Genomic DNA, 16341 nt, shown 5'->3' with positions numbered 1-16341 from the left:
TGTTTCTGATTTCTGAGAAAATGACTTGAGCTTTTTCTCCATGTGCTTGGTTATAGGTCTGTTTTACGTAGCTGGTAACATTTCTTATTTTATAGTTTCTGAAAGATTCTTAGCATCAGGTAAGATTCAACTTTGTTAAAAGTTTCTCCTGGGTCTACTGAGGTGTTCCTTGAGTCTCTTCTCTTATGTGTTGCATTTACTGATTTGCGAATGTTTCATTATCTTGGGAACAAAGCATAGTGGCCTTTGACAGCTTAGGTCCAGGCATGGTGGTACACACCTCTAATCTGGGACACACCTTCTGCTGGAGACCTACAGAAGGACATTGGAAAAAGGTAGATTCTTCAACACCTGCTTGCCTTGTGGGACTGAACATCTGCTAGATCCTTGGACTTCCACTCACAGCTGCTGCTGACCATTGTTGGGGAGTTGGACTACAGACTGTAAGTCACCAACAAATTCTCTTACTATATAGAAACTACCCATAAGTTCTGTGACTCTAAAGAACCCTGACTAATAGAGTGAATGATATTTATTTATTTGTGGGTTTTGTTTTGTCTTGAGACAGAGCTTCTCTATATAGCCCTGGCTGTCCTGGGTTCTGGAACTCACTCTGCAGACCAGGTTGATCTCATACTCACAGAGACCCACCTGTATCTGCCTCCCAAGTGCTAAGATTAAAGGTTTCACCACCACGGAATGGCTGCGAATGATCTTTTTGTTGTATGCTTGAATTCCATTTGCAAGCACGTTATGGAGCATGTTCGCGTGGCAGCTACTCAATATGTTGTTGAATAAATGAATAAAGACTGAGGCAGCCAGATGTCCAGGGCAAGAAAGAAGACAGCGTTGCTTCTGACAGCCTTGGGGGGAACATTTTAGAAGAGTCATGTCTATGCTTGACCATTGTTAAGTCTTTTGATTTATTTTTCTGAGAGGGGATGGTTTTTAATAAGTGAAACTAAGGCCAATTCAATGCCAGATATTATAAGCAGGAACTTGGTGTGTGCTGACTAAGGGGTTGAAAATTTCCATGTTTTCATTGCCATACATTGAAAGGGCATGATCCTGTCTAAGAATGGGGCCAACTCTCATGCTCTGGGCTGGCATCTGCTCCAAGGTCCTCCAGATGATGCATCCCAGCTAGTTCTTCTCTAGTTGTAGTAGTAAAAGACTGCCCTACCTACCAAGACTGTGGTGTCCCACACCTAAGTTTAGCCCACTCTCCTGATTTTAAATGGTCATCTGAACCACAGGGGAAATTATTACTCACGGTTTCCTAGATGCATGTAAGGAAGATGATTCCAAACCCTTGCGCCATGGAATTACATTTGCTTGTTCCAACTTCTTCCCAGCTAAGGTCTGATCACCCTTTGCCTGTATATATTTTGCAATACTTATTGGCTCTGTCTTTGCTCATTCTGGCGGCATGCTCTCTTCATTTGGAATTGTAGTCAGCGCTTGGCTTTATTCACTTTCAATTTATAGCTAATGCAAAGGGATTTTCAGTTTCACTAGCAGATTCACAGGTGGTCCTTTATCACATTTGCCCATCAGAAAAGAAGAAAGGTCCCTGATACATGGCCTGGGAATGCTCCCATTAGAGCCTTAGACTTGTATCAGGTTATTGTAACCCATTAGTTTTATAACCTTGCACGTCTACTTATATTAGAAGCTGCTCCTATATCTCTTAGAGTAATGACCTCCAAATCATACTAAACAATGAATTTCCATAAATCTGAATACCTCCAGTATGAGTTAATAAATAATGACCTTCTTGTGTTCTGTTCTCAAAGCAAGAATACTTTTCAAAAGTCACAGGTAGGTGGGCCTGGTAACATACATATCTTTAGCTCCAGTACTCAAGAGGCAGAGGTAGACAGGTCTCTCTGACTGTTAGATCTAAACCTGGAACAAGTGGCTAATTAAGGTGTCTACTTAACATATCAAAGCCGACCTGGCCAGTGTGTTCTTCCCAGATCTCTCAGTCCCTCATACCCTACCTCCTACCCTAAATTTCTCAGCCCAGAGGCTGGGTTGCTCTTCCCCTAGCTGCTCTTCCCTATATAATCTGCCTAGACATTTTTGTTACTTGAGTCTTTTTAGTTTACCCTTTATCCTCCCGGTCTCTTTCTTGGTCAGCATCTCCTCTCCCCTCCCTCCTCTCCTCACATAGCCTAGCTCAGGGTCACATTCGCTCTAGCCTCTCCTAGATGTCTCTCCTTATGGCCACGTTTTACCTTACATCTACAACCAACCTTCACCACTGGACCCAGTAGCCATGTCCTTCCTTCCTCTCTCCCTCTCTCTCACTCTCCTTCTCGCTCTCTTTTTTTTCTTTATCTCTTTCTTTTCTTATTCACTGAGTTCAAGGACAGCCTCATCTTCAGAGTGAATTCCAGGATAGCCAGGGCTACACAGAAAAGCGTTGTCTCAACAAACAAACAAACAAACCTTACAGAAGTCAGAGAGTGGACATGTCTATGGTCTCAGGAAAGCCATGGTTTGCAGGTAGCCTGGACTACATAGTTAAGTTGGAGATCGGCTTGAGCTACAAAACTGAAAGGATAGGTGGGTGGTAGATTTGTTTGCGTTAATGTGTTGACTTAACACTTTTTAAAGTTGGCAACCCTGAATTAATTAGCAGCCTCCCAAAAATTCACCAAGCATTAAAGGTAGAAAACCATGAGCCTACCTCAAGTGGTTGCTCAAGTCCATAGATTTCCCAAGAGGAGTCATTGGATCCTAAAATCACTGTCCTGGACAGAACCCCAGGGGCAAGGCTAGGAACAGCAGATGGCTGCTGAATCAAACCGAAGCCAGGCAGCCTCCTAAATACACCCACCTTACTAATCCTCAGCCACGTCTGCAGTACTGTGAGCTACAGTGTTCTGCCAGATAACATTGCTAAGGGAAAGATTCTGCTAGCGTAATGATCACAAAACAAGATTCAGGGAATGCTTGGGACACTACAGATAAAATCAAAATGGGGAGGGAGTGGAGAACACTTGCTTCTGGGCACTCTCTAAGAAGGTCACAGACATCTGTAAACCCTGGGGCCTTTTGTCTTACAAGGGCAAAGGAGGGGCCAATGGAAAGACAGCACTGCCTTTTACACCTGGGATTCTGTGATCTGGCCAGAACTTTGTTAGCAATGGAGAACTTTGCACACAGCTTATACTCCTTGGTCAGTCTCTTCCTTCTACAGTGGGAAATCGTCTCCACCCCTTGGCGTGGGTACCCAGGCTCCTGATGAAACTGTGACCTGCTGTCCCCTTCCCAGATCCTGGACTCCAGCCCTGTCACTCACCACACGCTGCTGATCACGTGGCAGAGTACTGCTCCCCCCCCCCTCACACAAGTGTAGCTATTGGTCCGGGGCTCACGTCCCGGGAGCTCATTGGTCCAGTTCCGCGTTCGCATAGGGGGGAAAGGGGGTCTTCGACAGCACCCTTAGTGGGGAGAGGTGGCTGGAAAGTTAGAGTGCGCTACCGGCTTCTGGAGCTGGAATCCAGAGTGCAGGGCTGCAATCCGTGAGAGGGCTGCTGTTGCATGGACCAAGCCGAGTGCCTGCCCCACTTGTGCCGTCGTGGTTGCTGTCACAGTCATCCCGCTCAGATGGTAGGGCGGGCTGAAGGGTCTCCCCTCCTTACTCAAGAGCTGTACCCGGTACGTACCTCCCCAAGCCTCTAAATCTGCGATGAGGGGCACGCGGGAGAGTCCCCCCACTCACCACTTGTCCCATTTACACTGGCTCACAGGCAGTAGGTTCCCCTAGCTGGACTCAGGTAGTTTGTCGCTCCAACGTGCAGAAACATCTCAGGGACTCCAACTAGGATGGAGCCTAGAGACGACCCCCGAGATCCCTGCGCGGAGTTAGCTCCCGAAATGTGGCCAGGGGAGATGTCCTGAACAGAAAAGATGTCTCGAGTGAGTCCTAACATGGCACATTCCCAACCTGAGATTTGACACTTTTGGAGGATAATTCTAGGGTTTTTTTTTTTTTTTTTTTTTTTTTTTTTTTTTTTTTTTTTTTTTTTTTTGCGGCGGAATCTGGAGTCTAATTACAAGCCCCCGGGGCCTCAGTTTCCTGTTTTACGCAATAGATGCGAGAAGCCCGCGTCCCAGCCCTGACTCCATCAAGTAGTGTGGACTTGTTCCTATTACTCCCCACTTTGGTTCAGATCACCTTTTGCTGCACACAGGTAAGGGGCACATGTTGGGTAGTCTCGGGTCTCGGAAGGCAAAGGGGTTTGAGGTGAGCTCCACCCGGGAACGGGGCAGCCCGCGTGGGGGTGCTCGTGAGGCACTGCTCCCGTCTGGGCTGTCCGGCCGCCAGGTCCCGCCCTGGTGTGATAACTTGGGCTCCTCCTCCTCATTCGTCTCCGGGAACTAAGCCCAGGCCCTACCCCCGGGACACCCCGGCGCTCACGTAGTCCGGTGGCAGCAGTCAACCTTGACACTTCTCTCAGGCTCTCCCATGAGGCCAGCGAGCAGCGGCCCCGGCTGCGGCGCCGCGGGAGAGGTAGGTGCAGACACAGTGGAAGCAGACTCGTGGGGAGGCTGGGGGCGGGTTGCAAGACACAGCACCCTCGGAGAGTGGCTGGTGGAATCGGGACTCGCTGAGCTGCCCCCCAGGGACTTGTTCGCAGCTGCCGGTTTGAACCCAGAGAAGAGAAGCTATGGACCCGACAGTAGTTTCAGAACAGTGGATGGCAGGCCAGCGGAGAAACAGAGAAGAGAATGCTAAAAAAGATTTGAGTGGGGGACTGTAGAGTTACCCTGTCTCGGCTTGTGGGTCCAGGAGAAAGAAGGGCATTTTCAGCCTAGGCGGGGGAAGGAACTGGTCCATTTGGCAAAGATGTCCAGGAACCAGGGAGAAAGCGGAGACAGCTGAAGTAAACTAGGGCCCTTTAGGGGAAAGTTAGTGGAAAGAGACGCATCGGGAACCCTGTTAGCAACCCTGGAGGTCGGAGCTGCAGGTGAGCTCAGAAGAAAACACTTTAAGCCTGGAGAGTGGTAAAGCTCAGCTTGGCAAAGGCGTTCTTAGGCCTGTGCTTCCTGCTGCCTTTGCCCATTATTAGCTGGTGCGGGCTGCTTCATTCAAAGCTACCTGACTGCTTACTACGCAGCTCTATTCAAGAACATGTATCCCCAAGGGTTGAGGGGCTTATGCATTAAGGCTGTAATGATTAGGGTCTGTGTACCAAAGGGAACCCGATGTCAACTTCATACATGTAAAAGTATCAGCTAAACATTTGGGGAAAGAACAGAGACTTGCTGACGGGGAAAGGGGGTGGGTGGTGGTGTCCTGGATTGCTTGTGGATATTTGCGTAGTGTTGCGGCGGGTTATTGTTAACCTGGTTTTGACACCAGAGTGGAAGAGTTGCAGAGGTCTCAGTCGCTCAGCTACTTGGAGAAAAGTTGTGGGGTTGTTTTCTGTTTAGACTCGTCAAGCTTAAAAGAGGTATTATTACTGACCTTCTAAGACTGGCCAGCATCTTGAGAGACCACGTTATTTCTTTCACTAGAACACAGAGGTGTTTCTGCAAGCTTCCCAAACCTGGCCCAGGCACTCTTCAGGGGCAGTTGACTTCTGAGGCACCTACTTGTGTGATTGTCCTTGGGAAACAGCTCCTTGGGCTCCTAGGATTCTGTCCTGCAACTAAGTGTCCAGCTCCTATGTCGCTCCACCGGCTTGAATTTGCATCTGTGCTCTCTGCCTCTGCCTGTGGTCTCTCCTTCAGCCCGGGTTCCTCGGTAGAAGGAAAGCCGGGGGCAGTGTTGGGAGACGGCATGGGGGCAGTGATACATTCTAGCATGTGTGGGTGTGAATGGATTTCCTCCAGCACCTGTCCAGCTGCCTTCCTCTAGGGGACTTCACTCTTGGCGGACTGTCTCAGTCTCTGGAAGAGCTCCTAAGTGGCCACAGTCTGTTGAGACAGTCACAGTCTGTTGAGACGTCCTGAGCAGAAAGTCAGGAAAGCTAAACTCAAACTGGTGAGCACTTCAGCACACCAGTTCTTGGATGAGCATCCGGTTAAGAAAAGCTGGAATGTTCTGTGAGGACGACCATCACATCACACCCTTGATGGAGGCCACAAGGGTAAATGTCCTTAACCTGTAGTGATGATGATATGTGGGGGGGGGGAGGGGAGAAGGGTTTCCAAGCTTTGCATGCTTATACAGTTTCACAGGGCAGGAGTCGAAGTGGTAACTCCTGGGCTATCGGAACCTCATATTTGCCTTTCATGGAAGAATCTTAAAAAGAAAAGAAAAGAAAAGAAAAGAAAGTTCTTGACACGTTAGTGGGATTGACTCCTGAGCTCAGGCTCTGGTTAGAAACGTGTCTCTCCAAGCTCAAATCTGCTTCTTACAGTTTAGGAATAATAAAGGAGCCCCCGTGACAAGTTTATATCCTGGGCTCCAACTGTACAACCTCACTCAGTGACTTCAGCTCCACTCTGGAACTGAGCGTGCTCTCCTGAAGGGAGCCGAGTCTTCAGTGCGTTTTGGTTTCTGCTTCCACCTGAGACTCTCCCACCATTTTCCATCAAGCTGTTTCAGAAAAAACCTCCCAGCATTTCATAGGCATGCCTGGGGCTGGTCCCGGAGCTCTGAGGAGCCACAGAGGGACTCTCTAATCCTTGTACTGGCTCAGGCCAGGAGGAAGTGCCTAGCAGGGGGGATCTTCTCCCATTCTCTCCGGCATTTCAAGTGTGGGCTGTGGGGAAGGGCTGGAATGCGAACCGCATGCTGTTATACAACTGGAGTTCAGTTTTAATGCATATTTAAACAGAAAAAGAAATGTCTATGTTAAAGGTAAAACTGGAGCATTCCTAACAAAATTTTGCAATGGCTGTTGAATAACTAAAACTCAGTTTGTCAAGTAATGAGTCCTTTAAAAAACAAAATGAGTTGGTCAACCCATTGATCCGTCAGAGTTTCCCTTTCCAGAAGCAGCCTTGTGCACGGACCTGAGACCAGACCCAGCAAATTTGCTCTGAAGCTTTTCACCGGATTACTCCCTTCACTGGAAGGGAAGTAGTGAGACATTGGTTTTGCGGGAACAGGAAGCCCTTAGCCATGGCCACTTGGGAACTTGCACAGATTCAGAGACAGGACAAGAAGCACAATCCAGCTTCTTGCAGCCGCAAAACCAATGTATCTAAAAGAGAAAAGAAAAAAAGAGAAATAAAGGAAAAAAAGAAAAAAATAAAGACGGAGCCTGATATGCTTTATTCTCTCTCCTCTTCCCCCAAATAGTTTCTCCTTAGCCCTGGCTATCCTGGAACTAGCTGTGTAGACCAGGCTTGCCCTGATCTTAGAGATCCACTTCCCTCTGCCTCTCAAGTCCTGGGATCAAAGACTCACACCACCACTGCCCTGCCATTTTTTTTTCATTATGTATTTGGTTAATTAGATTCAGAAGTTGAAAGAGTATTTATTGGGCCAAATGCATAGGCCCCCAGCACTATCAAAAAATTTTACTTTTCAGGCAGCCATGGTGAGCTTGTAACAAGGCCTCGGCCTGCTACCACACACTTTGCCCGTAGCTGCCTCATTTCTTCTTTTGAGCCAAAAGACTGGAAACTATAATCTCAGTTTTGAGGGGTTTTCCAGACAGGTTTTCTCTGTGTAGCGCTGGCTGTCCTGTACAGCAGGTTGTCCTTGAACTCAAGAATCCTCCTGCCTCTGCCTTTGGAATGCTAGGATTAAAAGTGTGAGCCACCTAGCCAGATTTGAGATTTTAATCCAAGCTTTATTACTAGCTTCTTCAGCTGGGAGCATTGCTAAATATCCTATAAACCTGCCATATAAGGAAAACAATAAAAAGGTGGGCAGCTTTAGTAAGGTGTCAGGATGGTTTTGAATGTTTTCTTAAGGTTCATTTTTCCTCCTGATCATAGATGCAGTATTGTTTCAGAAGACATAAGGAAGCACAAAGCAGGAAACACTTTAAGGAAATATGTTATATGCCTAGTTTGACATTTTTAACCATAGAATGGTCCCTGTTATCTACACACGGTGTATACATACCAGGGTTCCCAGGCAGCCGCAAGCCCGAGTACTCTGTATTTCCCATTCTTTCTGCAGCATCCCCCCAAGGCTCCAGAGATCATCTCACTTTGTGATATCCCCAAGTACCTCAATTACATAGCCACTATTATGCATTTGGGTCGTTACTAAGTAAAATAAAGGTTCCTTGAACAACAGCCTTGTGGTCCTGCCACTGTCTGATGATGCCCAAGATGGCTCTGAGTCCCTGATGGACTGGTGGCAGAGGGATGCATCATGGATATGTTGGCTGAGGGGCGATCGGCTTCTGAGGGAAGGAGCGGGACTCTGCCCAGCTGGGTGGCCTCATGCAGCTTAGAAGGAATGGTGCACAGTTTAGGTTTATCAATTGGTTACTTTTGGAATTCTCATTTTAATGTGTTTGAACCATGACTGACTACAAAGAGCTGAAGGCACGAGAAACAAAAGCAGTAAGAGTGTACTGCATCTCTCCTCAATTTTCTGTACCCATACTGTTTCCCCTACGTAGGATGCTTGTGTACATCTTTGTCTGCTCTGTTTCACATTTAGCTAGACACAATGGTCCATGCCTCTAATCCCAGCACTCGGGAGGCAGAGGCATGCAGGTCTCTGAATTCGGGGCTGGATGGTCTATGGGTCTAGCTCCAGGTTAACCAGAGTTATTTGGTGGGACCGCTCTTAAAAACCAAAAATACAAAATCCAAAGCATAAGTAAGAATGTCCGTGCCATTTAGAAACTTCTACAAATAATGAAATTAGTGGTATAAAACTAAATGGCATGGATAGGGCACAGTTGATTTTATGAGACGTCCTTAATAGGCAATTTCATTAGTTCCCTTTCTGTTAATTTCTTTACATTTTATTATTTATTTAGGGCAAATGAAATACTATGTGCTAACAGAGTGAAAATGTTAAGAACATTTAGATTGTGCCAATTTTGACATTAAAAAAAAAAAAAAAAACCCATGTTGTCTTTTATAGTTCCATTCCTAATCCACTAGGTAAAAGCAGGCATTTCTAATATAAATTTCCTTTATTTTTGAATTTAGCTAATTTACTGTAGACAGAGTTTCACTGTATAGAAGATAGATTTTCTCCTTAGCCCTAGCTATGCTGGAACTTTCCCTGTAGACAAGGCTGGCCTCGAACTCAGAGATCTACCTGCCTCTGCCTCCCTAGTGCGCCTCTGCTGCCACCTCCTCTGGACTGACAGCTGCTATTACTTATAGACAAGGCATATATCTACCTGTATGTCATGGTCTAAGGAAATGAATTTCTCATTCTTTTTCTAAAGAAAGGTATACCAGAGCATCGACACCTCTATGATGAAAGTAAGTTAGTCTGTGTCCACTCCCATCAGTGAGTCTCAGTGAACAATAGCATAGTGCCTGGTGCATGGTAAACACCAAGTCAATAAATGCGATGCTTTTATACTGGATTAAGTCAGTATTTATTATTCAAGCTACAAGGAGATCATACTTTATACCTTTTAGAATGGTTATCTTTCAAAAAAGATAGTGCAGCCACCACAGAAAATACCACGGTGTTTCTCAAAAAATTAAAAATTAAATGGGATGGCTCAGTGGTAAAGAGCACGGACTGCTTTTCCAGAGGTCCTGAGTTCAGTTCCCAGCAACCACATGGTGGCTCACAGCCATCTGTAATGGGATCTGATGTCCTCTTTTGGTGTGTCTGAAGACAGCTACTGTGTACTCATATGTGAAATAAATAAATCTTTTTAAAAAATGACTATGTGACCCAGTGATCCTACTACAGGGTGTGTGCATTCAAGGAATAGGAAATCAGTAGGTAGAGGTGGCATTTGTTCATGTAGCAGCACTCATAGCCAAGACATGACATCTAACATGATATCTCCCAGTGGATGAATGCACAAAGACCATGTGGCGTGAGTAGACAGTGGCGTGCTGTTCGGTCACAGGCAAGAATGAAATGGTGTCATTGTAGAAACATGGAGAGGAGCCTGGTGGGCACTGTGCTAAGTGCAATAAGCCAGCTACAGAAAGACAAGTGAACATACTCATGTAGAATCTAAAAAAAGGGTGAGCGCACTGAATATGTAATAGAACTGTGGCTGCCAGATACTGGGCACTGAGGAACTGGGGAAATATCCATCAAAAGATATAAATCTTTAATTCCAAAGGAGGAATACATTCAAGAGACCCATTGCATCATGGCAACAATCACTAGTAACAGTGTGTACTTGAAAATTGCTTAGGGTAGATTTTAAATGTTCTCACCACACCTCCCAGGGAAGTGAGGAAATGCATGTTAAGTGTGTCAGCCATTCCACAATGTGTGCATATGTCAAAACAGCCTTTTAATTGCATTTACTTATTTAGTGTGGGTATGGGTGCTTCATGCAGTGTGTATAAAGGTCAAAGGTTCCTTTCCTTCCTCAACTATGTGGGTCTCAGGGAATACTTTGAGCCATCTCTCCAGCCTGGAAATATAAAGTTTATTTGCCAAATAATAGCTTACAGTGTATAGCAAAAACAATCATCAGATCAACTGTGGGGTATATATTCCAAGAGGGGGGGTATGTTTTATTAAAATAAGTAATTCTGCAAACAATGGAAATCAGAATTTCCTCCCCTCCCCCCAAGACAGAATTTCTCTGTGTAGCCCTGACACTCAATCTATAGATCAGGCTAGCCTTGAATTCAGAATCCACCAGACTCTGTCTCCCAAGCATTAGGATGAAAGGTGAGCTCCCCACCTGGCAGGAAGCTATGATTCTTAATGACTCTCATTAGCATACGGAAGGACCCAAGACATCCAGGCCAAAAAGCCTACGTATTAGCCTTCACACTGTTGAGTTTCATGGTCTTTTCTTTGTTGGTTTTATTTTTACTCTTTGCCTCTCTTTCCATTCCCGCCCCCAGTTCATGCCCCCTCCACACAATCTTTGCAGAAACCTGTATCCTGTGAGACCACATGGGAGCAGCGAGCCCAGATGAAAGGCAACATTGTTTGTCCGCCTTTGCCAGAATGAGGGTTTAAGCATCTCTCTGATCTCTTCACTGTTCTCTCTCATCCCCCTTTGCAGACTTCTAGCCTGCTCTTCTAGCGTGATGGCCGTGGATGTAGAATACACCTACAGCAGTATGGCCCCTTCTCTACGAAGAGAGCGCTTCACCTTCAAGATTGCCCCCAAACTGAGCAAGCCACTAAGGCCTTGTATTCAGCTCGGCAGCAAGGATGAATCCAGCGGAATGGTGGCCCCCACAGTGCAGGAGAAGAAGGTGAAGAAGCGGGTGTCCTTTGCCGACAACCAGGGGCTGGCCCTGACAATGGTGAAAGTGTTCTCAGAATTCGATGACCCACTAGATATTCCGTTTAACATCACCGAGCTCCTAGACAACATCGTGAGTCTGACGACAGCAGAGAGAGAAAGCTTTGTTTTGGATTTTCCGCAGCCTTCTGCGGATTACTTGGACTTTAGAAATCGACTTCAGACCAACCATGTCTGCCTCGAAAACTGTACGCTGAAGGAAAAAGCCATCGCGGGCACCGTGAAGGTCCAGAACCTGGCATTTGAGAAGGTCGTGAAGATCAGGATGACTTTTGACACCTGGAAAAGTTTCACAGACTTCCCTTGTCAGTATGTGAAGGACACTTACGCTGGTTCAGACAGGGACACGTTCTCCTTTGACATCAGCTTACCTGAGAAAATTCAGTCTTACGAGCGAGTGGAGTTTGCTGTGTGCTATGAGTGCAATGGTCAGGCGTACTGGGACAGCAACAAGGGCAAAAACTACAGGATCACCCGGGCTGAACTCCGATCCACTCAGGGAATGATTGAGCCGTACAAGGGACCGGATTTTGGAATCTCTTTTGACCAGTTTGGGAGCCCTCGGTGTTCCTTTGGCCTGTTTCCAGAGTGGCCTAGTTATCTGGGATATGAAAAGCTGGGGCCCTATTACTAGTGACTGCAGTTGACAATCTGTGGCTCTGATCAAGATGGAGTGCAAAGCCCAGAGGGAAGTCGGACTGCCATTAGGCGTGGTTTTTGAAAAGACAGGATCCTGTTCTCCTTCTTCTTGAACCAGCAAGTGCAGCGTGTTTCCATCACACCTGGTCTCTTGCTCAGAGGAGAGGAGGTGCTGATCCTCTGTGGTATCCGGGTTGGCCACAGAGGATTGCACAGAATGGTGCCAGAGGGTCTGGAGAGGAGCCAACCTGGCAAGGACCTGAGGAAGCTGGCCTCTCTTCCACACTTGGACTCCGAAGGTCACCCAGAAACTAGTCTCCAGCCTTTACCAGCCTTACCATTGACCTGGAGGTCCTGCCCCGCCCATGGCTTCCCATGTGTCTCCTTCATTCCACACAAATTCGGAGGGAGTCCCCTCAGTTCTGTGACACACTGGCCTGATACCCCGCAGCCTCAGAAGAGGGATGGGGCAGCCGCTTTCTGTGCGAGGTTTTGTTTCTATTTTTATTTTTTTGGCTACATGTCTTCCCCTTACAGTCTATCCGGTGATCTACACAGATAGTCAGAGCAAATGGGACAGGCATCCCTCCCGTCTCTTCCTGACCCCTCCTTTATATGCTAGCAGAGAGCAACGAATTGGTTTCTGGGAAGCCATTGGTTCCTGTGTGGAGTCACGGCGCACAGCACCAGGATGAGGTGTGGGACAGTCTGAACGTTTAGCTTTTCCTCTTGAACTTTAGTTTCACCCCGAGTTACCGGAAGACTCAGTGGTGACAAGATAGATCCATTTCCACTCGGCCTGGCCGGTGTGTGAGCTGCTTTTGTTGGAGAGAGTCCTGGCGCTCACATCTCCTGGAGTGTCCACTTCAACGCCCTGGCTGAGGCTTTCAAATAGCAAGACTAGCATATCCTCAAAGCCTCCAGAATATGCTTAGATTTGTTTGCCATATACAGTCATATTCAGGATGCCTTATGGACCCCCAAGGACATTGATTTGGTGTTTTTATTTATGGTGTGTATTATATAAAAGAATGGGGGAAACCTCATCTAGTTTTTCCATGCTATTTTAAATGTTTGTCAACTCTGAGGTATCAGATGATTTTTTTTATTAACCATATTGGATTGCAGTGCACTATCATACGCTAGTGTGAGACTCCTGGAACTCTTACTGTTGGATGAATTCCCCAAACGCTGTGATTTTTTTCTCTAGGGCAAATTAAAACTATAGGGGAGTTTAAAAACTATTTTTACACGCATATTTGTAGAACCTTAGGGGTGTTGTTTTGTTTTGGAAGCTTGGTAAAAGATGTCTGTTTAATTTTCTTACTGAAGCGATGTTCCCCTTAGGCGAGAGGGAAAAGAATGCAGAGTCTCATGGATTCAGAGGCTGGCCGCTGGACGTAGTCCTTTGCCCTCTTCCTAAGTTAGCATCCGGCAGATAGCAAATGTTTTTGATCCTAGCATGTGTGGTTTATTTTTTATCTTAACTTTTTCACTTTTAAAGTTTAAAGTGTTTTGACTTTTTAAATGCTGTTTTCTATGATATCTTATTCCTAAAACTGGCACTAGTCTATAATCTGTGCTTTTGTATACTGTGCCTCTCCAGATGGGTAGCGGTCTGGGGTTGCATGCTGGTATCTGTGAGGAAATCACCTTTGTCAGTGAGGCTGAAATTGGGTGGCGAGTGTGTGTGTTTTATCTAAGCAGACCGTATATCTCCTTTACTGACGTACTTTAAGCGTTCCGGATTCGATGATTGGAGCAGCTAGATTTAAATTGGATGGAGGCAGAACTGATCTCTTATGGGTCATGCATTTCGCGTTAAGAAGGAAGGCAGCCAGGACCACTGTTACTTACTTACATAGCTGCAGACTAAAGATCATAAAAGGGCTCCGGGCAATTGCACAGTGAACTATTCCGTGGTGTGGAATGATGATCTTCAGACATTCCATGTCAAAATATGAAATATGGTAATTCCGTGTTATGTATCTCTCCTAAAGCAGACATACCCTCACCCTCCTTTTCCCAGATTTGCCCCAGCTTTCTTGCTTATGGGCACTAGTTGAAAGCCCCCAGCCAGCACACCTGGGGTGCACACCCACCGCTCAGACCAAAGGGCATGTTTTCACCTGCTTGCCGGGACCCTTTCCAGTGAAGCCGCCTGTGTGCTTGACTTCCTTATCAGGGCTGACACTCAGAGGCCGAAGAGTCTTTCTTCTGTTTTCTGCCTCCAACGCAGCCCTTCTCCTTTTGACCCAGTCTGTCCTGTGACTCTGAGATAGCCTCAGGAGCTGCAATGAGAAACTCTATGCTTTGTTCAGAGTTCACCACTGTAGACACATTTACACGCCTCAGAAGATGACAGACCCCTTGCTCGAAGATTCTACAGGAAACTTGACCCGGAGATCTGCCTTTGTGCAATCCTTGCTTATGGTGACGGATGGATCCTGATCCCCAGACACTATGATCCAGGAAGGGAAGGCAGCTCCATTCTTTGTTCCGTATTTATTTCCCTAAATCCCCTGGGGTGCTTTTACGGAATGGGTACAATACACAAGCTAGTCTGTAAGACACGTTCACCATGTTTCTTGCAAGAAGCATTTGAGTGGTGTAAGAACTCTTTCTAGGACAGCTAGGAAGACATGATGGAAATCTACAGTTCTGCGGAGACAGAAGCAACTTGAGTCAATGGTGGGAGTTACATTATCCCTGAGATGTGAGCTTGGTGGCTCCTTCTTCTGGTAAGGCCTTCACTCAACTGTGATCATCCTGGCATGATCATAGAACCTGTAGATAAGATGTCCTGGAAATCCTGGACTCTTACCTATAATGGGATCTTCCAGAGTCACTCAAAGACAATCTGGCAGCAGAGAGGACTACTGGCAAGAGAGTACTGGTTTCTCATGCTGAGGGCCATGAGGTACCCCCAGCTCCACCAGCAAAGCTGTGTGTGTTTTCACAGTTTTGCTGCAAGTTCCCAGAGACCTCCTGGGGCATGAGGACTTCTAGAATGCACTTCTAGATGATGTTACACGTTTGCTTTAATGTGAACACTCAACTGACGGGCTTGTCGTCATTGTATGCCTAAATGTGCCTTGTTCAGAAACTTCTGCATGTTTGTAAGAAATATTTTTGTATGCATTGGGGTAGAGGGGAAATGCACTTTAAAAATCACAAGAATGGATGTTTGTGTGTGTGTGTGGTAGAAGAGAATGGTTTCTTTGTATTTCAAAAGCAAAAAAAATGTAATAAATACAGAAGAAAAGAAAACAGAACATTGCTTTGATTTTTAGTGTTTGAAGAAGGGGAACCATATTTTAAGTCAATATTATTTCTATGCATGTTTTTCTTTTAAAGCTGTAGTTGCATTCAGTGGATATGAAAAGCTGTAGGTATTGCAGGATGGGGAGGGGGCCATTGCTTTAAGCTCTCTGGCTGTGAGGGCAGGTGATGTAGCCTTCACCTACTACCAGAGAGGAGGGGCAGAGGTGACCATTGTCCTCTATACATCCTTGTCATTCAGTGTCAGGACTCTTGCTCCTCCCTGCCCCCTGAGCTCTCGAAAGGTAGAGTAGATAAGCGTGATGATTCAGACACTCCTGGGAAAACTATCTGTGTCTCTCAGCTTTGAACTGCTCAATCACACAGACATAGTATCCAGGAAAACAAATCACCTGCTGGTGTGGCCTATTTTCCCCAGTTGAATAGCAGATGTGTACCCTACATGAGGTTTTCAGAAATTTCAAAAAGCAAGGGGGTGGGGAGGAAGGGGAAGGTGTAAAGTGCCTACAGCCCACAGCCTCCCCCTGGAAAAGCCCACAGCAGCACAGTTGTGGAATGGTAGTGTGAACAAAAGTGCAGCTAGTAAGCAGATCCAACCATGAGCTCCATCTATAGCCACTGTAGCTTGAGTGTGAAATGTCTCCCAGACTGATCTGAAGTTAGCCTTGCTATTTTGGGAGATGGTAGGAAATTTAAGAGGTGGGGCTTGGTTGGAGGATGTAAATCAGAAGTGGGGAAGGGTGCCTTGGGCACACCCCTTGCCCTGCATCTCTTCCTGTCTCCCTGTTACTGGGCTGCCCTGAAGTAAGCTACTTGGGACCCCCACACTAATTCTGTGGTGTTCTGCTTCACCAGAGGACCACAGCATTAGCTTCAACTGACCAGGACCCAAAATAAATCTTCCTTCCAAGTTGATCTCTCAGACATTTGTCACAGTGGGTTTGAAACTGACACACTAGCTTTCCCCAAAAATCTAAATACTGCCCACAGTAGACTATTGCAGAAATGGGAGGAAAAAAGCAACACTGCCTTTTATGAATATGAATTGAACAGTTTTAGAATCATT

General features: G+C 46.3%; 1 protein-coding gene across 1 annotated transcript; it reads left to right on the top strand.

Moving 5' to 3' along the window:
- Nucleotides 1-4449: 4449 nt before the first annotated feature.
- PPP1R3B (protein phosphatase 1 regulatory subunit 3B) lies at nucleotides 4450-11988 on the top strand (the record flags this gene model as incomplete). The annotated part of the gene is made up of 2 exons (XM_080928485.1): nucleotides 4450-4525; nucleotides 11109-11988. The coding sequence occupies exon 2, from the start codon at nucleotides 11134-11136 to the stop codon at nucleotides 11986-11988; it is 855 nt and encodes a 284-aa protein (XP_080784611.1). The 5' UTR covers nucleotides 4450-4525; nucleotides 11109-11133.
- Between the last annotated feature and the right edge of the window lie 4353 nt (nucleotides 11989-16341).

The sequence above is a fragment of the Micromys minutus genome (genome assembly GCF_963924665.1).
Source record: "Micromys minutus genome assembly, chromosome: 14".
In the NCBI taxonomy this organism is placed as follows: Eukaryota; Metazoa; Chordata; class Mammalia; order Rodentia; family Muridae; genus Micromys; species Micromys minutus.
The sequence above is the reverse complement of the archived record's forward strand: the minus strand, read 5'-3'. Positions and strand labels throughout refer to the sequence as shown.